The sequence below is a fragment of the Anas platyrhynchos genome, chromosome 5, assembly GCF_047663525.1.
Source record: "Anas platyrhynchos isolate ZD024472 breed Pekin duck chromosome 5, IASCAAS_PekinDuck_T2T, whole genome shotgun sequence".
Lineage (NCBI taxonomy): Eukaryota > Metazoa > Chordata > Aves > Anseriformes > Anatidae > Anas > Anas platyrhynchos.
The window spans coordinates 63385972-63407922 of record NC_092591.1 but is presented as its reverse complement, the minus strand read 5'-3'; the positions used below and the strand labels follow the sequence as shown (position 1 = coordinate 63407922).

General features: G+C 34.2%; 1 protein-coding gene across 7 annotated transcripts in view; it reads left to right on the top strand.

Moving 5' to 3' along the window:
• SBF2 (SET binding factor 2) overlaps positions 1-21951 on the top strand; it is a 255561-nt gene that overhangs the window by 123739 nt on the left and 109871 nt on the right. For all 7 annotated transcript variants that reach the window (XM_038179378.2, XM_038179377.2, XM_038179376.2 and 4 more), the window contains 7 exons: positions 14183-14315; positions 15905-16013; positions 16719-16832; positions 17445-17522; positions 19392-19505; positions 20040-20168; positions 20922-21020. In XM_038179378.2, coding sequence (XP_038035306.2) covers positions 14183-14315; positions 15905-16013; positions 16719-16832; positions 17445-17522; positions 19392-19505; positions 20040-20168; positions 20922-21020 — 776 coding nt within the window. The remainder of the gene's footprint in view (positions 1-14182; positions 14316-15904; positions 16014-16718; positions 16833-17444; positions 17523-19391; positions 19506-20039; positions 20169-20921; positions 21021-21951) is intronic.

Sequence of the window (21951 nt, the reverse complement as noted above, 5' to 3'; positions counted from 1 at the left end):
CATATAAAAGATAGTATATAGTTGTATTGGTAACTACATGGAATTCATGTTATTCTGTTATCGTCTATCATTCCATATCTTTTATGAAGAAGATGTAACACATTCCTCAGCGAATGCTTACTTGTTCATTACAGGAACAACTTCATGTAACTATGACCTGGGTACCTCAATACTAATCTCATGCCTCTCATTGAATTTTAACAATCTGTATTAGTCTTCTTTTCCTGGGCTTCTGAAGTGACTTGGAAGCACAAACTTGTGGGAGCAATGGGTTAAGGGCAAAATCAATTGTCTTTTCTTTGAATCTGTGAGCCTCATGGTTAGTCTTAAGTGGCCTCAGAATATATGTTGCTGACCATTCTTCTCATAAATGGAAAACAAGGACAGATGCTAACTGTTTTACCAGTTTACCAGATAGAATAGTGCAGAAAAGTAAGAGAAGTCTGAGAACTTGAAAAAGCATCCTGTGTGTGGGGGAGAGAGAGAGAGAGAGAGAGAGAGAGTTCTCTTTCATATATTCTACAAAAAGAGAAACAGTGTGCTTAAGGACACAATTTGCAATAAAACCTGGCGTGAAATTTGGCTGGAAAGATAGCTGAAATAAGAATCATTAAATAATTAAATAAATAGTTTGCAGAAAATGACATACTGAGGTAATATTCAAGCCAATAACATTCTCTTATTAAGGCAAAAGAGTATTATTTCTGCTATCTGGAGAGGATTTTTTTTTCAGGCTGATGATCGTTCTGTCTCAGAACATGATGAGGACTAGGAGTTAAAGCAGATAAATTGTATAGCAAATTTTGTTGCTAGACTCATGTTGAAGAAATTGCCTTCCTTCTGGGAAATAAAACAGTGAAAATCTTTTTCCAGTCTCATTCATAGAACTACTATTTTTAAAGACAAGGTCTAGTATATATTGTTTGAAAAAGGGCTGGTAAGCTCCTACTGCTCTCCCCAGTCAGTCATAATAGAGAGTTTAGTGTACAGTAAGCAATTGTAAACAGATCCTTTGTAATGGGAACCAAATTTAATGTAGATACTTAAAATACTCCAATGTAGCCAGATCATCTTTCTTCTTTAAGAGACTGCTTTCAAATCTTAAACCTTACTTAGGCATGAAAGAGACTGGGGGACTATGGCCCAAATTCTCAGCAAGTATGCATTTTTGTAAGCCACAGAAAATACATCGGAGTGATTGGATTTTGAAAACTAGCTGCACTCTGGTCACCACATGAAAGAGAAAAACAGAAGTGTTTATTTCTTGAAGCCATGTTCTTGAATGCTTCAGAAATATTGGAGAAATGATAGTTTTGTGTAATAACTCTTGCTGAGCATCCACGGAGAAATTATTCTTGTCAACACAGTAGTAACTTGTGTTTCCTACTCCAGCTAGTTTTAAGACCTAGTCGTTTGGCAGTAGAAAATCCAGGCAACAGAAAATTTCAGATCACAGAGCCATTAAAACTTATGTCACAGGAAGTGGTATCAGATCTAATAAGTACAATGTCATCTACTACTGGTAATGTTTAATTGTATCCTTCCTAAAAGAATATTATCCCAAATGGAATATTATTTTTTTTTTGATAGTGGTTTAAATTAAAAAATGCAGCTAATGTATTATAAATGCTACTTATCCTGACCACAGTCAGGTTTTACTTGGGTTATTATGTCATTGATATTACCCAGAACATACTACAGGCCATGGTTCAAACGTGGAAAGGCCCAACAACATTGTCTCTTTTGTGAAAATGTAAAGTATGGCATGAGGCAACATAAGTATTGTATGGTATGTCATGTGGTATGGTGTGCTTATTCTGTAAGTATGGTATGAGGTACCTAAGTTAAGGCAGTTTATTTTGGGCAATTCTACTAAAGGTTACTGTAAATTCACAGTTCTGAAAATGTCAAAGAAAGCAAGACTTTTAGCCAGTGCTTAGATTAGCTAACATCTGACACTTGTGTATTGTGTGGCAAACTTGGGTTGTGTTTTATGTCACAGGATTGGTCTGAGACCAACAACAAAGGCAATCTGAAAAGTCATTGTATCCATCAGATTTATAGAGAGAACCTGGGTGGAGGGAGAGTGGGAATGTAAATAGGGAAGAGGAAACCAAGAGGACCATCTCTTTCTCTTGAATTCTTAGTAAGCTTGTGTGCAGAGTGAGCTTTATAAATTCCACTCGTGTATAAAACTGAATAACAACACTTCATATGAGAATTGAAAATCACTTTCAGACACATGGGATGTAAGTCAATTTTATTAAGGACGTTTTATTAATGAGTAAATGTCTACACGGATGTGTCTACACCTCTGACATACTCTTTGTCTACTATCTCTTCTTTTCCCATTGTCCATTAGCATACTTGCTGTAAACAGTCTGATTTCTATATTTTTACTGCTTTCTTTTCTTATCCTAAGTTGCACTAAATTTTGGAGGTCCAGTCTTTCTTGCTTTATGGTGGCTTGTAAGGAGTATAAGAGTCAGTAAGCATATATGTACCTGGTACCCTTTCCAAGTATGCTTGCACACACTGGATATGAAAGAAGGATATAAAAATCAGCAGGAGATGGAGAGGGAGGGAGAAATTGCAAGAAATCTTGCTCATTACTCACAGCACTGGGTAGTGACACTTCATTTGGCCTGAAGAAGAGAGAGATAGAGGAAAGTATGTGATTATAAAACCTGGCATATAATCACACAGAGAATCTACAGGCTTACATCCTGTTTCTCTGAGGAGATGATGCTTTCTTCCTAGGAGGAAGAAAAAAAAATTATTCCCAAATTATCCCAGTACCCCATTTTTTCATTTTTTGATTTACAACACTTTCAGATTTTTAGGAGAAACCTCTCTGATGGTCTTTTGGAGGACAGAGTCTTTTAGAATTCTGTAGAGTGGGAACATCAGTTCCCAGCTGATGTCAAAGTTTTTTGAGTCTGAGTATCTGAGAATATAGCACAATAGAAGATTCACCTTGTATCTTGTAAGGACAGAAATTAAAAAATGTTTCTACTTAGTGTATGTCACTTTACTGAATAGCCCTAGTTCCTTTCACATGTAGGTGGTGAATCTCTTTGAAAGGATTGTTACGTTTCTCTAGAGACTAAGGTTTGTTAATGTGAAATTTCTGGTTGGATTTACTGGAAAAGAGTTATATCTGTATGCAGAGGTTGTGGAATAAAACAAAGAAACAAGCTACATGTAAATGCATGTTTGTCTCTACTGACCTGGGCAAAAGCATTTGACTTCTGTTGTCCAGCAGGGTGTTGGACAGTAGTTTGGTGACAGCTGTGACTCCATCAAGTGCCTGTGTTCAGGACGCAAATATTGACTAGGCTGTTTGTCAAGTAACGATATGTTCAGTTATTTCTCTTCTGGTACAAGTCATTTAATCCTATTTAAATTATTAATAGAAAAATGAGGAGTAGTTAGAAAAACATTTGTGAACTGATTAAATCACCTTTTTAAAAATAGCTCTTTCTTTGGAGAAAGATGGGCAGCAAGACAAAATTTACCACTATGAATAGATACAAAAGTAATTTCAACATTTATTTTGAGAAATATTGTGCAATAGTAGTCTCATCATGCTTTTTCTGCTTGGCAGGATAGTGTGTCAGAGGATGATCCTCCCTATATTACTAAGCTTGCAGCATATCTGGAAATTTTATTTTTACTTAGCATTAAGCTACAAGTGGGAAAAACATCCCCAAATGTTTTAAGCTTCATAATAAGGAACATCACTCTTTGACACTTTAAATCATATGTTCTTTTTTATTGGAAAAATTAATAATAATAATATATGGGAATAATGTGACAAAAGCCAGGCCTGTAGCTGGATCATTACACCTAAAAATTATTTCATCAACAAGGATTAGGTGGAAAAACAATGATCATAATATTGCATTTCAAAATGGTTCATGTCTTTAGAACACTTGACTATTTCTCATTGTCTATTAATGAGATGGTAGATGTCTATGTTGTCCATTAGCGTGGCACTGGTGCCACAATGCCAGCCAGCAGGGGAGAGGGCTCCAAAATGTATTGGGTAGCAGGGACCGACACTTCCTGTAGTGTTTGCTGTTTAGCAGAACCACAGATCACATGGAGTAAGATGCACACTTACGTTTTATGCAGTCCAGTCTTGTATTACTGATGGATTTTTAGTGAGATGAAAAATGCAGTAGTTCATGTTAAGCAAAGTACAAACCTCACAAAAGATAGCTAGCATAAGTAAATACGACTGTTAAAGAAACCCCATACTATATATTTAAGTGCCTGTATTTAATAAGCTGTTTTTAAGAAGCTTTTCCAATATGAAAAATAGTACAATTCAATATTACTTTTTGTTCTATAACAATGAAGTGGTATTTTTAATTGTTAAATGAAAATGTCCTTTGAGGTATATGAGAAGAGAGTAACTAACATTTTTTCTACTGAGAGTAGAACTTTAGAAGATGCCTCCTGGAAAAATTAAAACAGATAAAGGTTTCCCAGAGATGAGAAAAATGTAAATTCCAAAAAGCAAATGTCTAATAAATAAACAAATAGTTATACAGGTAAAAGAAGCTTATTTTTGCTTATAGAAAAAACTGAAACAGATCGTACTCAGAACAGATTACTTGTCTTTCTATTTTTACTGATATGAATGCAGAAATAGTTTTTTTCATTATTGCATAGCAAATTTTATAGCACTTAAAATGATATTTAAATTTCAAAAATTTAGTGGTAATACTTGTACTAAAAAGGAGAGAAAAAAGCAATTCTAGAGGAATTTCATTCCATATTTTTTCTTGTAATATCATGCTTAAACTTTTGCTAATATAGTTGTGTTTTTTTAAGAAGTACATGGTATATTTAAATCTGAAATATGTAGATATCATTATTTTATATATATATATGTGTATATATATGTTTATATATTTTATATATATATATATATATATATATATATATATATATATATATATATTTGTATAGTATTGATTCAGTAAGACTCTTCTGAAACTATTTAAGTTCTTAACTCCACTGAGTATCACTCTGGTTGATAACAATGACAGCTCTGCATGCCTTCATACCTGCATTCTTTTCTGTTATCCTGGCAAGGTTACAGGCTCAATTTCTTTTTCAACATACTGTTTTTAAATCTAGTTATATTTTTGACATCATATAGAAATAAAACCTAATAGGTGGTAAGTCTTTTTTACTTTTTCAGTTACTTCCTCATTCCTTCGTTCATTAATTTACTCAACATCACCACCACATTAGGTCTTTTGATTGCCAGATAACCAGCTGCTAGTGCAAAATGAAAACAAACGTGAAACTAAATCTAAGTTAAGTCACTAGTCAGTGATTATAATGTAAGAACAATAACAGTTACATTCATTTGTATAGTAAGAAAATTTGCCTTTTCACAAGTCTTACTGAATTTAATGAATTTTTAATATCAACTACGATAAAAGAAAGCAGTGGTTGATTATTTTAACTTCTGACAGTTGCCATCAGGAAAATAGTTAACTACAGGAATGTATTTTCATCCAGTATAGTTTAGTTTAATTAAAATGGAAATATAAACCAAGCTTTTCATGCTGTACTGTGAAAATACTTTATAAAAAAGAAAATGCCCCATGCTGTAACACAAAACCTTCTCGTCTGTCTGATACCCTCTTCTTGAGGACCCAGGCTGATCAGTGTTTGCTTTTTTTTGCCTCCCCACACAGACAATTTTGCAACATAGCTCCTGATACCTGCAGGTTTCTTTCAAATAGATCAGTGTGCATCCCACACCATCATACTTTTCACTGTTGTTTTGGCAAGGGGAGTTGCACATGCTATGAAGTTTCCTTCATTCTGCTAGAATGTAAGGAGCAGATGGGTCATGCACCAGAATACAGTCTAGTTAACTATCCTAACCTGGTGTGTGCACAGATTTATAGCACATGTGATGAATACACTTAAGACTAACAAGAACATTCATCCCTTGTTTACTGCTGAAGAATCGCTAGCTATTTAGTTGTCGTTTGTGCTGAGATATCGGTATTGCAGGAGGTTGGAAAATCTCAGAGGATTTCACAAAGTTGTGTTTTGTTTTTTTTTCTAAACATTTTGCAGAAAATCCAGATACTTAAGAAACTAAAGAGACTTATTCACTTTTCGTGGTTATAGTGTTCTGCAGTTTTCTTTTTCTTAACAAGACTACCTGTGGTTTTATGCTTCATGGGTATCAACCACCAGTGTCTGAAGATGGCTTTAAGAGAACATCCTGATCAGCCACCTCTGGTCTTGCTGTCTTTGCATTTCTTTGATTCCATTAATGTAAGGCTGCAGTAGTTTTGTCCCTTGAGAAAGACTTTGTAGTCCTTAGACAGGAAACAGATATGTTTGCAGTTTCTTATGTATCCTTGACCATTTTTCCTGTGTACAGTTCAGGAATGACAATACTCTTCTCATTCTTAGATATTTTCTTTCTAAGGATCTTCATGGTATTATTGCTCGCTCTCTGCTTTGTTTTGTCAAAAGACATTTTTTGTTTTAAATGAATACAGTCAAATTATGGGTATCCATTTGCTCCCAATGGAGTAAATGGATACCTCTCTTCTATTTAGGGGATTGAGACAACATTTTAGTTCATTAGTGTGTGTCTGTTATCCTAGTCCACTCAAAATTCTTTTACAAAATTCTTTCAGTGTGTTTTGGTTCGTTGAGTCTGGGCCTGTGAGAGTAATAAAGAAATTCTGTACACTGATGTTAGGTTCTTACAGGGTTACTGTGTACCTCTACTTGCATCTTTCTCAGGGCTAGGTATGTATGGGATAAATGTCAAAACCAAATAGCTTTCTGTTTTAGGTATCTTACTAGATAAGTAAGCAAGCAGAAGATGAGACGTGAAAATGAATTAAATAATATTTCAGCAAAACAGAATATTACTCAAATGATAATGTATATGAACAGTCAGTGAAAGAAAAAAAAAGTTCTAATTTACTAGTTAACAGCTTCATATCAGAGAAATATTCTTTGCTACCTTCCCTGTAGGTGAAAGAAACCTTAAATAATACCTTCCCCTTAACAGCTCTAAGTTTAATTTTCTATGCAAACCTGCTTTGACTGACATTCTGTTGGCATTTATTCTTTACAGGAATTGGTTTTGGTATGTGTTCGGTAAAATAAAAATAATGAAATAGAAACACAGCACCTATTAAATCTGTCTATATGAGAGAGACAATCAGGCATACAATCAGTTGCAAACCTTCATTGGTAATATGGGTTACATTTGTACAATTCAAAATGATTTGTCATATAAATTAGGCATTTACCTCTCTGCAAAGTGAATGCTTTCAATATATGCTTCAAGCATTATTTTACCTTCCTGGTTATTTTACCTGTTTTACCTTCCATTGTCTGTTCTGCTTTATTGAGAAAACTACTCAACACTGCCATAAATCTTGAGCTTATCTTAAGTCTTGTTTTGGTTTATGTATAGCTTTAAAACTATGCATATGAAATGGTTTTGCACTTCTGTCTTTCAGAGATGAAGACCTTGTTCTCTAAATATTTTGTCATTAATTGTCTTTAGCTGCATCGTTACTTCTGGAAAAAAATATATATATGCAGCTCATGCTTGCTAAGTGTATAGTCAGGTTTGTGTCTGAAGGCTCAAGAAATTCAAGGGGCATTTGTTCCTCTTTTAAGCATGTCTGCAGAGGGACGTAATGAAATTGATAATAACAAAGTGTTATCAACATGCAAATGACAGACATAGCTATGTGTCTTCCTAGGTTTGAGCCCTGTTTTCTCATGCTTGCATAATATTTGAGTTTGGATGGCAACCATTTGCTTATATCCGCGTAGACAGAACACAATTTTGTTAGACTTGGAGGGAGCAATAGTGGTAGGAATATTTATGTGTCAGCTGAAAAGGCCTTTTTGTTATACCCATTTTCAGTCTCTTCGAATACAATGTTGAATGATCAGTTGGCCTTTTTGGTATTTATACCATAATCTTTCTGTATGATCCTCCGGTGCCTTCCCGTTTCCCACCCTCCGTGAAGACTGCTTTGCAGAGAAGTCTTTGTCTTGCTCTGCTTTTTATAAAGAACATGCAACATTTGTGGTTTGGATACTAAATTACCTTCGCTTCCATTCCAAAATCCAAACTTTCTTTCTAAAAATGTGTTTTGATTTTGGTACTGTGTGTCACACCCACTGTTTGCTTCTGTGTGCTTAGAAATGAGTAAGAAAACTTTTTGTGAAGTGTTCCATTCTTTGAGGGAGTTTTAGCTGAAGGCTCTGTGCTTTTGAAACTGGTTCTCTTCCTCCTTAGTCTGACAAAGTCCAAATAAATTAATCTCTTGGGGCACTTGTCTGACACACATTTTCCAGTTTACCCAGCCAGACAGTAGGATAAATTAACCCTCACAAACCCCTGTGCTGGTACAGCTAGGTTGCTCCCCATTTGTGAGCAAGTCTGGCTGTCATTTAATCATGCAGGTTGGAGTGCAGTCCTACTCTAAGAGAACAGCATAATTTGCTAAATGTAAATTGATCCTGAACTGAATGACATAACACTTCTTTAAAAACTGTTTGTAGTTGTTTGTAGATAAGGTCTAATTTTTTGATTGGGTGAACAAATGCATTTTGGCAAGGATTACCTATATGAGTATTGAGTACAATTGCTGCCACTTACTTATTAGCTAAGCATGTAATTCATTCATTAGCGGTGCTTCGCAGTTACTTGTAAAAATAAAAATGAAAAGAGTTTTGTAGTTTTTCTTTATTTTGTTTGCCAGTTACCTTCAGAGAGTGACGCTGCCTGGCACAGAACTTGTGCTATGCAATCTCCGCTGTCCTTTCAGAGAGGCTTTTCAGTCTTTGTAGACCCATTTCCTGGATTAGTCTGGCTAAATTATGGATTATTTTGTCTGTTAAGCTTTTTCTTGTGTCCAGTAATTCAAGAGTGGCATATTGGCATAATAATGTATTCAACTAGTTGAGTTGAATATAAAATCCAAATCTTGTGTTTATAACTCTTTAAAAAAGTCTGAAGATGTTAGTGACAATATTTTGATTTCATGCAATACAGAAGATGGTTAATCGTTTGTCAAGTACACTTTTTTAATTGTACTTAAATAAATACTTAAATTCTACAACAACAGGAAGCAGCAGAATGATACATTTGTTGATGTAGGATGTCAGATAATTTAGAACAAATTACAGATTCTTTAAATACTTTAAAAGAGTGAAGGTCAGGAAGCCTCTATTCAAAAATTTCCAGCATATGTATAATATTTTACAGGATGTATGTCTGTCTGTAACTGCAAAAGAGTAATCTGTAAAAACCAACTTGTTTGTTGTTTTTCGTGTTGTCTATTTATGCCCTGACAAATTAGCATCGGATGTAGTGTGGAGTCTGAAGACCAGTGTGCAGTTCAAGGTTACAAACAGGCAAGATTCTGTCTTACAGCATGAGGAAACTGGACTCAGGCTGTTATTCTGGACTGTTTGTTTTCAGTAAATAACATTCTTGGCTTGAAATAATACCTTGTTGGCTTGGCCAGATAATTTAATCAATTATTTAAATGGTTTAAAACAGGAGAGCAATGAAAAATCTTTCTATGTGTAATTTGATTCTGTCAGATGTAAATTTCTTTCACAATCATATCACTTCTATTCTTGCAAAAAAGTATGTCTGAAAAAGAAAGTGTGTGTGGAGCAATAATTTTGCATCAAGTTAGTTAGTGACGATCACCTTGAAAATAAGAAAATACCAGCTTAGATGTCTATCCTGAACACTTATTTATTTTATATTCTTCTATGTTATATACAGAGTATTTAAAAAAAAAAAAAAAAGCTGCTGGTATAAGAGCACCTCTCTGGACTCTCTGGGCTGTTCAAGTTGGTCAGTATAAGTGGTTAACCTGGATTTCACTATCCCAAGCATGACTACAAACAGTAGCCAGCTGTCAAGAAGTTGGTTGGTATTGGTGCTGAGTTTCTCAAGAGAAGAGTGCTTCTACTATGCAAACACAAAACAGAAAAGGTTTTGGAATATCTCCTTTGGTATAAGTTTCATGTTCTTTAGGCTATGATGCTTTCATTCAGGAAAGAAAAGGGGAAAAGCCAACAATGTTCTACCTTAAATCTAGCTTTTGTGAACTATAACTGAAGAAATAACCATGGCTATTCCTTGTTGTTTATTTGCATTGTATTGTTATTTCTTACAAGACATTTATTGATTTATATATGGATAGTACAAATCAAATACTCTCTCTATGAATATTCATTTGTATTGGAGGTAGCTTTCTAAAATGAAAATAATTTTGTTTTCAAATGTAAGCACACGAGATTCCTAGGACTCTAAAAGTCAAGTTTCTGGTCTCTTTTGTCAGCTTCCGCTAAAATGCGGTCAGTTTTAGAGAGGTGACTTTCTGCTTTTCATGCTTTCGGGATGCCATAAACGGCTGAGAGAATTTAGAAATAACTTTGAGATGGAGACTGAAACCATTGAAATCCCAGGCTCAGGCTGAACCTGGGGATGCCTTCAAGTCCTGCCAGTTTCATTAGGTAACGGGTGCACGTTGCTCCCATGCTTCTCGCCTGCATCCGGCCTTTGATCAGCCTCACAGAGAGGGTGCGCCAGTGTCTGTGCCCTGGGTGCTGCCCTTCTGTCCTCCCCCGCTGGGTCCTCGGGGAGGGAGTTCAGCCAACGACTGGTTGTGTGACAGCAATATTTATACACGTTTCACACATGCTTTTAGCCACTTATTTCAAGGACTGCAGACATTCCACGAGGTCCACCAAAATGGAGAGAAAATGCCTCCTATCCCTTCCCGTGTGTTGGGCAGTGAGCACTCCTTCCTGCTGCCAGCCTGTCTCCTCGCTTTGGTGACAGCTTTCATTTGTCCCTTTTCAAACTCACAGTTGGATCTTCCCCAGTGTCCTGTCTTTTTCCTGTTACTCCTTACAGAACCTGCTGGTATGTGATAGAGATGCTTTCAATTTTGGTTATCATCACAAGTTCTGTAGATAAAATGGTGTCTGTCTAACTCAGCAAAGCTGGGGCTACAGCTGCTGCGTTTGCATCACAGCAAACATTTCAAATTCGTCTTCCATGGCCAGTGAGAAAGCACTTAACAGTTGAGAGGGCAGCTAATGGAATGTAATAAAAACTATATTTGCGGTAAATACTCTTATGCGTGGCATCAAGTTCATACAAGGGAGGCAACAGCTAAAAATAGTCATCTTATATGTCAGATCATACTGGGGTTGATTAAGCTACAATGTGAAATGCCTTTGTGAAGTGCAGACCTACATCTTTATCTACAGCTGCTAATATACAGCAAAGCCAGGCTAATTTCCCTAGTGAAGTTATGAAAGCCTCATATACAGTCCTCACTGCTTAATAATTATATATATATATATATTAAAAAAAAAAAAAAGGTTGTTTGCTTGCTTTTTTTTCTTCCTTTTTTACTCTAGTAAGTGGTGTTTTCTGAGTATTGTCACTTTGTCCTTCAAGAAAACCAGGGGAGGAAGGAAGGGCTGTAGTTGAATTCAGATGACAAACCTGTTATTGCTGTATCTTTTTTGTTTGTTTATTTTATGGAAATTAAGACCTTATTTTTCAGGTTATCAAGATCATACTCTATTAAGTAGAAAAGTTGAGTAACTGAATATAAATGCTGAGTTTTGATCTGTCTTAATATAGTATATATGAACTTGGTTCTTAAAATAAACCATCTTGAAAAATCAGAAAGAAATTAAAAAAAAAAAAGTATATGTACTAGATGTCCAGAATTTTCTGTAAATTGAAGACACTTGCCAAAACCCATTTCTTACAGTGATAAAAATAAAAATCTAACAGATACGCAGCTTTATGTTATAGAAGAGCATGAAGATTCTCTGTATTAGATATACAATAGCATGTCATTTTATTAGTCTCTAGGAGACCTGTGATCTCATGCTATACTGCGAATGTGTTCTCAGTTTTGCTTTTAATAGGACAAGAAATAAATTTAACCATAACACTTCGAATTTAATTGTAATATTTTGTTCTGGCACTAGAAATAAGACTGTATGTGTACCTTTGTAAAAAGACCAATTTTCAGATGCCAAGAAGTTCTTGCAGGTGTCCTTGTACATAAACAAATGATCCTGATTTCCACTTCATTTACGCATTTTGTTAGTAAAATATTTATATATATATATACATATATATGTATATATATATGTATATATTTATAATTTTAAGCGTTCAATTGTTACGTACTATTTAGAACCATGTATTGTTTTGATATCTGATGAGGAATCCTACATTTAGAAGAGATCTCAAGTGAATGATGTTGATCCTGGATAAATGTTATGACTTTTAAAAGTATTAGAATTAAGATATTTCTTCTAGACTCTTGAATCATTACAATCTACAATGAGAGAATGTCACATTGCAAGAAAAAAGGTTGATTTTCCTGTTGAATGCTTTCATTAAATGAATGTTTTTATTTTTTGTAGAATACACAGTTGTGTAGTCAATAATATTGAGAAAATGTTTTATAACTGTCATGTTCAGTGTTTTTATAACTCCCAGCCTAGATTGCAATTTTAAGATGTACAGAGTGGAAAACCACCTCTTGCAATTTTAGTTATGGATATTTGAACTGTAAGAGGCTTTTTGAGATAATTACCAAAGTTGTTCCAAAAGCTTATATTCACCAAAAGTGAGTATTTGTGTTGTACAGGCAACAAACAGTTTCTAAGTTGGAGTACAGATCTATACATGCTTGCATACAAGAAAGGACCCTGTATCAAGTTAACTTCTAACCATTTGCTGGGAAGTGGTGTTTGATTCACATAAGCAGACTTGATTTTTCTTGAACCCTGTCATTACATCATGTATTGCAAAGGAGTGTGATTTATACTAGCACAGCATTATTTATGCTGCTAAAGGCAATAGTATTTGCAACAGTAACTTGCTAAGTTTTTCCATGACTCCCATCCTTGAGTTGTCTCAAATCTCTGCCTTGATTTCATGAGGCGGCTATTAAGATTCCTGGAGAACAGAGTTAGAAATCACAAGCTTTTATGTTATTGACTTTTTCCTCCTAAGAACTGAGTCTTTTTCTCAAGAACCCTCTGAATCCTTGTCCTTTATAGGAAGCAAAATTTAAATGTCAAAGAGGAAAATATAGTCAAAACATGAAATAAAAATTACTGAAGCAAAATGAAGTGTTAATTATAATATGACTGTGGTGGCTCTTAGTAGTCACTTCATATTGGGAAGATTGTTTTAAGATAAGCAGTAGTTTTGTTAAGGTAATACAGACTATTTTCCTGATAACACAAGCTATATCTTCAGGGAACCATCATACATTCCAGAATATTGCAGGAAATTTCATAAATTTTGGCATATCTCAGACATGTCTGTTTCTCAGGATGGAACTTTTGTTTTAAAGGAAATATATTTTTGATTTTCCCTCTAAGCATAGGGCTTTATCTCCTAGAAAAGTTATATATATATATATATATATTTATTTTTTTTAACAAACAAACAAACAAAAACATCATCTGATTCGCCTGTCTTACTCTAAAACTAGTGGGGCTTGTTTAAGCAGTCAGCTCTTCTTTAACTTATCCTTCGAAATGACACGCACACTCTTACTGCCCTTTTTTAACCTTGTGACTCCTACAGTGCTCTTCACAGATAAAGCGTGAGTGTGTTTACGAGGAAATCTGGCTCTTTTTTGTCTTTGAGCTCTGCAGTATGATTTATTTTCATGGACTTTATATCAAGGTTTAGAAGTTAAGCATGGATCAGTGACCACAGTTGAGTTCTAGATACAGAGGAGGCTGTGCAGAAGATGCACATTGTACTGTTTGAAGTCATTATGAAGTGTTGCTGAGAGGATGAAGTTCTTGAAAGTGGTGTTGAAAGGGAGTTATAACATATTGTAAACGTAGAAGTATATGAAATATATTCAGATGGTGTTTTAGCAACCTGAGAAATAGAAAGGAAGCTACGTTAATTAGAGGAAAGGTAGAAAAACTCGGTGGTTGGTGATTTATGCATTTACACGTTCTTTTGAAAATTCCTTCAGAAAATGGTTACATTTTAATGTAGTTTTGTGTCTTGTTTTGGCAAGTTGTTTTATTTTTTCTTTGCTTTGCTTTCTTTTTTTTTTTTTTTTTAAAGGAATCCAAAATGTACTCAGCTTATTCTGTGCCGTGCTTACAGAAAATAAGGTTCTCTTTCACTCTGCAAGTTTTCAGAGGCTTAGTGACGCCTGTAGGGCTCTGGAGTCTTTGATGTTTCCCCTCAAATATAGGTGAGTTGAGCTGTAAATCTCTGAACTCTTTGACTTGTTTTATATTTATAACTCATATTTCATTCTCCTTAACGAAATTTTGCTGTGTTTATTCAAATAAGCCAAGTTTTTTCACAATCAGATCTAAAAGTCCTAAGCTGTACACTGCATCAGTGAAAATCTGGTTGTGTTAAGACAGTGGAAACAATGAAAGGAGAAACATCTTACCTATAAATACAATAGAACTCTACTTACAGCATCAGTCATATGGTAAGACTTGTTAGTGATAATTGATGAGTAAATGCCTGGAAAAGGGAGCATTTGGACAAGACCTAATAGCAGTGTGCCAATAAGTAAGAGGAGGTGCGTGCCAGGAGCATGAGAGACTGTGGTCATAAACTGAAATAGCAGAGGGATAGGTTTCTGACTGGATGCAGGGAAACCATGTTTTATTGTGAGGATAACTAAGCACTGGAACAGAGTGGAAGACTGTGGAAACTCTGTCCCTGTAGGTTTTCAGGACCCAACTGGACAAAGCCCAGGACAACTCGGTCTTTATTCAGTCTTGACTCTGCTTTAAGCAGAAGGTTGGACTGAATGATCTCCTGAGGCCCTTTATAACCTGAAAGATTCTTTGTTTCTAAGATAACATCTGTATTAACTTGTAACACAGTTTTAAGTCATTGACAAATGTCCACCAGAGAACGAATTTAAATCAACAAGTTGAACCTCTCTAAAAAGTCATAACTTAGTCCAGCTTTTTGAAATGGAAAACTTAATGTCAAATCATTTGGATTTTAAGCAAAAAGACATGTAATTCTCTCTCATCTGTTTTAAAAGAAGCTTGTACTTTAGTAGCATCTTTTATTTGTTTAAAATATTTCCTGGGTGGACATACTTTGATTATAGAGTAAGAAATAAAAAAAATGGAAAGTAGTTTTGGAATATGTTTGCTTATATGATGGAGTAGTAATGAATGTAAATTTTTAATCATAATTATCAGTTAGGAGTTGAAAATGCATTTATTGAGATCCAGATTTTAATGTTGCTCTGATGAAAAGACTTATTTTTTTCAAATTGACAACTTTAATCAAGTAAACAATATCTGAAATGGTTCTTCATATAACGTGTAGCTGCTACTTCAGTATCAAAGTGAACAATTTCATCTTGAGATTTCTTATTAATATTTCACGAAAGGATGAATTGTAGCTTTCTCTCCAAAACCTAGCAGTGCTTTGAAAAATGAAAGTATTATCCACAACCTTAATGTCACTAGATACCTGAAAGTTGTGGATGAATATCTGTATAACATAAACATTACAAATATAAATTGATTTTTATTTTTAAAAATACTTTTTTTATAAGAAAATGTAGACACTATAATAGTTTCTGAGTTTACATCTCAGATATTCCTTTAACAGGTACTTTATAAAGAGGTATTTCATCTTTTGTCTTAAAAAAAGAAAAAGTTGTTTATAGTAAATTTAATTTGCAGCAGGAAGATTGAAAAAAATATAAGCTGTGCTATGCACAGGAATAGTCAGAAGCTTTTATTTTATTTTATTTTATTTTACTTTATTTTATTTTTATTTTATTTATTCTTTTCACAGTTATCCCTATATTCCAATTCTTCCTGCACAGCTATTGGAAGTTCTCAGCTCACCAACGCCTTTCATAATTGGTGTACATTCTGTCTTTCGTAATGACATTCATGAACTTGTAAGTATGTCTACCTAGAATATTCATAGTCACAGAATTACCTAGGATGTTTAGTTGCAGGGATTTTCCATACTTCAGAGATGTTCATATGAACCATTCATATACTTTTAAAATATTACTGTAGAAGGCTTGATAAGACCGATGAGGAAAAAAGGAAAATCAGTAATTCTTCTATAAATATTTTAAGTCTATAAAGCAGAAAAAGGAAATTATTTGATTCCAGTGCAGGATGGGAAGGAGTGGATCTATTTCCAGCTTTGTCATGTCAGCCATAAATGAGAACAAATAATTTTTGGCATTTTCAAATTTATTCCCAATTATGTTACTTTATTTGTGCTTTTAAATACATATTTCAGAACCTGAACCAGGGTTACAGAGGTTCCTAGAAACATGTAATTTTACTTAGAGTTGTCATCGTTGTGTCTTTTTGAAAACAGTGAATTCAATATCCCAAATCACTGAACGCAGACCTGGAACATCAAGAAGGAGTTGGGTTTCCATTCATTTTTCACAGCCATGTTCAGTAATTTGAAGTATTTGGAGCATTTCCTTTCACAAAAGTATTCTATACGTTAAAGTTCATACTGTTTTAATTTGTTTATGTTAATTTATGTGCAGGTCATGAAATTTCAACTGTTGTGTTTTTAAGCCATGCTCACAGGATAATGCTTGCAGCACAACCACTAATATTTTTGTCCTTTACAGTTAGATGTAATCATTGCAGACCTGGATGGAGGCACAATTAAAATTCCTGAATGTATTCATCTCTCTCAGCTCCCAGAGCCACTGCTACATCAGACTCAAATGGCACTTTCTCTAGTATGTTTTGATAGAAAACCATTTTCTATTCTCTCACCTCTTTCAAAAGCAAGAAAATAGAATTTTGGTATTCAGTTGCTTTCAAACACACTGGATGTGTTTAAATGTGAGATTTAAAAGTATGATACATGCCAACAGTCCTTCTTTCAGAATAATTTATGATCTGAAGTTACAGTTATCATCAGTAATTTAATTTACTACTAAAGGAAGTTTTTTTCCCTATTTAAGAGCAAGGTAGTGATTTTCCTAATAGTACATTCGAAATTCTTAAAGTTTATTTCTCTAATACCTCTTTATTAATATCTGAAAGTGATCGATAATGAATTACCCAAGAAGGCTGTTGAGTTTTCTGTCTAGGAAAAAAAAACAAAACTTTTTACTGTGTTAATTAGGTTCATTGACTGTAATAGGGGTTTTGGTAACTAGCTTACATGTAGAAACATGAATTTGATAAATTAACCCCGCCTTTATTTCCATTAAGTCTTTATCATTTATCTCAATTGATTATTCAAAGTATTTACTATCAGTAAATATTATTTTGAGAAAGCAGAAAAAATAAATTGTTCTTGCCTCAGCAAAATGAGGGGAAAAATTATTTTAAAAATTCTCTAGGTTTTGCATCCTGATTTGGAAACAGCAGATTATGCATTCCCTCCCCCACGAACAGCTTTATCACACGCAAAAATGCTGGTAAGATTTCTGTTATGTCTGACTTTCTTAAACAAAAAACCCTTGAAATTTTAGACTAAATTTCTTTAAAGAATTTTGCCTTTGTGTTTTCTTGTCCATATCCTTTACAGTATTGTTGGTAGAGCAAAGAATTGGCATAGGACTTTGCATTCTGCTCTGTAGCAGCATTCTGATATCTAATAATGATAGGTATTTTATATTTGAAAATACTGGGAAATGAATTCCATGGTATTTTAATACTGCTTTTGGCTTTGATGAACTTCAACTTAAATGAAATGATAAACAATTGTCTATAGTTTAAAAAAAAAGTTGTTGCTTTTTTGTTTTGTATTGTTTTTTACTGAAGTCTAGTTAACTTGGATTAAAAATAATTGCAAAGCCATGACAACTTAATAATTTGGTAATCCTGCTTGCTTTAGCCTGCAAGTGTATAGAATTGAACTGGAGTTGGTAGTCTAAACTAAAATCCAAAAATGTAATCCAAATTTCACTTAGACTAGTTTCAGAATTCAGCTAAGATCTCATTTTGGACAGTGAAGTTATAAAGTAATGTCATTTTATATGGAAATATGAATTTTGTTAAATCTGAAAGAAATAACCATGTTTTCAAGATGTCCAAAAAGTCAGGGAATGTGTTAAAATCCTAGAGAGCAGCTTGGACCCAAACAAACCTAGAATGTCTCTCAGTAAAGTGAGTCCTTACAAAAATAACGTAAAAATTGAATAACAATGATCAGACAACACATCTAGAAAAACATTCACAAAGGACAGCCTTATGGAATCTTATAGATATTTAGTTCTTTAAAAAAGTTATTGAAAGCTTAAACTTACTTAATTTATACTAACTCGTTGATTAAACAGCTCATCAGCTGTTTACCCAATTTGATAATCTAATATTCTTTGCTGCTTGCAATTTTTCAAATTGAAATTTGTTGAAAAAATTGTTCGAGACGCCACAAAAACTGAGGTTTTAAAACAAATTTTAGGACCTCACGTTTTAGATGTGGCCATGGTCTGATTAGGTACTTGAGGTAAAAATGAAAATAATGTGGGTCACACAGGATTTGAACAATGTTTTTAGGTGCATTTGGACTGAAGATGTCCCTGCCCCAAGTCTGCCCTCATCTGTTCATATCATTTCCACTAAACCCTCAATGTTTATTTAAGCACTCCCCTGCTCATTGAAGTCAAAGATAACCAGGACTTTAAAGACCTACTATTTTTAACTTTTTAAGCTAACCCTGGCTTGTTTTGGCCGCACTAGATTGGCGTGTGAAGATTTGAGTTGGAAGAGTCATAAAAAAGTAGTTGAGCAAAACTCAGAGCATTCCCTGCAGCAGGCTGTGCAGCATGATGCCTGTCCCACTCTGAGCCAGGCTCCTGGCACCACTGCCAGCTTAGACTCCTGTGGCTCCCTGCCCTCCTGCCTGCTCCAGTGGCGCTGCCTTTGTGTAGTGCTGCAGAGCTGGCCTATTTGGGGGAATAAATCCAGGCAAAGATACCCCTTTTTTCTTTCATTAGCGTCAGTTTTCACTCAGGTTGGTTCCTTCTTGGGTTTTTCCATGTGACCATTCAGCTACTCTTGATTACCCTGACACTAATGTGCAGGTGTGAAAAAGGAGCAGCAGGAGTGACAGGGTCGGTATGTAATAATCATTACCATCTGTATTGCCATCCAGAGACAGGTCAGTGAAACTGTAGCCTTGCTTGCATCGGATAGTTTTGCATGCGTGCATATCTGCACTACACATGCTGCACTGCTGCACTGGTTGGCAAATTTGTAGGCGTTTATCAGGTAGCTTTATACAAAGTGTAGAAAAAATTAGGAAATTAAAATGTTTTGACAGCATGTTCAATTACATCTCGCAGGATAAAGAAGTGCGAGCAATCTTCCTTAGGTTATTTGCGCAACTTTTCCAAGGATACCGGTCTTGCCTTCAGCTGATCAGAATTCATGCTGAACCAGTCATTCATTTCCACAAGGTAAAACAGAAAGTTATTTTTATTTAGTTAGCATTTGTTTGTGTTGTTTTATCTCCAGGTGCTTGCTTTTTGAACGAGTGCTTAAAAAAAAACTTTTTTTTTTTCCATTGCTGTTGACATGTAAAATTTATCAATTTAGCAGCATATAGTTTTGACATAGCATTATATCAGTGCATTATAGTGGGAGTAATTGTTGAGATAGTGATGAACATGAAGTAAAGTTAACATTAAAATTTAATATAAAGAAACATCTGAGGGATAATCAAGGAATTTTGAAAACATACATGTTCCTACAAGACAATACTTTAAAGTATCAGTTTTGTTTTATTGCCTGTGAGATTTATAAAATGTGTGCACCAAAATATTGTTACTTCACTCCTGAATTTAGGTACAAAGACATCTTATGTAATATAAAAACTTTCTCATTAGAAAGTACCTCATATTACTACAAGCTGATGAAAATATATAGTTGCTTATAAATAAATAGTTATGATGCTGATAAAATACTTGCCTTGTTTTCTATCTCTAATGCAGGCAGCCTTCTTGGGCCAGCGAGGCTTAATTGAAAATGACTTTCTAACCAAAGTTCTCAATGGAATGGCATTTGCTGGTTTTGTGTCAGAGAGGGGTCCACCCTTTAGGGCCTGTGATCTTTTCGATGAGGTGAAAACTGTTTTTTTATCCAAATAAATTAAAATGTACCAATGACATTGTAATGTAAAAAACTTAAATGTTTCCAAACTGTCTATTATACAAAGTTTATCTGTTATATAAAGTTTATGCTAATCTTTTCAATTCTCATTATCTACTAAACATGCATTTTTAGCTTACTTTCATAAAACTGTGCCCTGCTCATATGTATGAAGTTAAACATTTGTGTAAATCATGATAATGCTGTTCTTATTGTCAGGTTTGGAAATTTATAATGAATCACATGTGTTAGTACAGAATTATTTTGAGTAATCTAATTACATTCTTAAAACATTGAAAAAGTAATGGAGAAATATTAAATTAAATACATACCCAACAAAATCAACCGGGACAAACATTTTTTTCTGTTAAAAAGCAGTACCGTACTTTTCCTGTGCTGTTTTTTATTTGAATGTACAGTACAAATAGAGTTTGCATAGTAGCAGTGCATTGGAGAAATGTAAACTATAGCATTAGAAACGTTAAAGGAATGTTTTAGGTTTGTAGGACTCTGTGTTAGGTTAGACTCTGGCAGCAGAAGCTCTATAAGAATCTTATGTTCTAGAGCAATGTGACAGCGCAGGTTGTGCTTTTTCTTTTTTCTTTCCTTTTTTCCTTCTTTCTCAGTTTCAATTTAAGATTAACATTTTGTAATTTAAACAGGAAATAAATTATATTAGTTGAATCATAAACATTTTTTTTCTTTTTTTCTTTTTTTTTTTAAAGTTGGTAGCCTTTGAAGTTGAAAGAATTAAAGCTGAGGAAGGTAATCCACCAAAAATGATAAAACATGTTAGAGAACTTGCAGAACAACTCTTCAAGAATGTAAGTTTACTATACTTACCGCACTTTAGTATTGATAACACTAGAAGTTCACTTGTCTGCGATAGATCCAGTGTCTGAAAACAGAAATGTCTGCTTGTGGTAGTTATCTGCATTATGACTTTGGAACTTTAAATACCAACAATTTTATACATTAAGAATGTTTAATATATTGACTGATATATTAATGCTAGTATTAATTTACCTACTGCTCTTAGTACTACTTAGCATACTGTTTTCTTAGTGTGTATTCATGTAATGTTTATAAACTGTTATTTTCTCTGCTGCAACCTGTCTATGCCAAACGTGTCGTCTTACTTCTCAACAGTTTCACCTATGAAAACCGTACAACCAGTGTAGATAAATAGACGTAGTGTATTCTTCCAGCAGATCTCTCCTGCTGTGTAACCCAGGCTCCATGATTTGCATTCTCAGCAAGTGTTAACTATCCCATTTCTTACATGTTGTTTCTTGAACTCTTTGGGTTTCCTAAAATACCATTTCCAGTTTCATTCTTTTCTTCCTATCATGCCTTTATCTTGTACAGTGCTTTTGTAAAATCTCTTAAGATTCTATTAGATAAGGCATTTTGTTTGCTTCTTTTATTTGGCATCAGCTAATCTCCATCCCCTTCACACTTCCTGTCGTTGTTCAGACTCCACAGAGCAATATCTGTTTTGCAATCAATCAACACCTTTATCACCCTATCTTTTTGCTATCCCACTTCCCAAAAGCTATGATTTACAACTACACTGCTATAAAAAACACAGGAATTACTAACTGCTGCTAAATTCTGGGGTGTTTTTGTTTGTTTGTTTAAAAAAAAAAAAAAAAGAATTGCTTTTGAGCATTTAATCAGTATTAATGCAGCCTTTACTTTGGATAAGATTAATATCTTAGTATAGAAAATCCAAAATTTTACAACCATTGCATT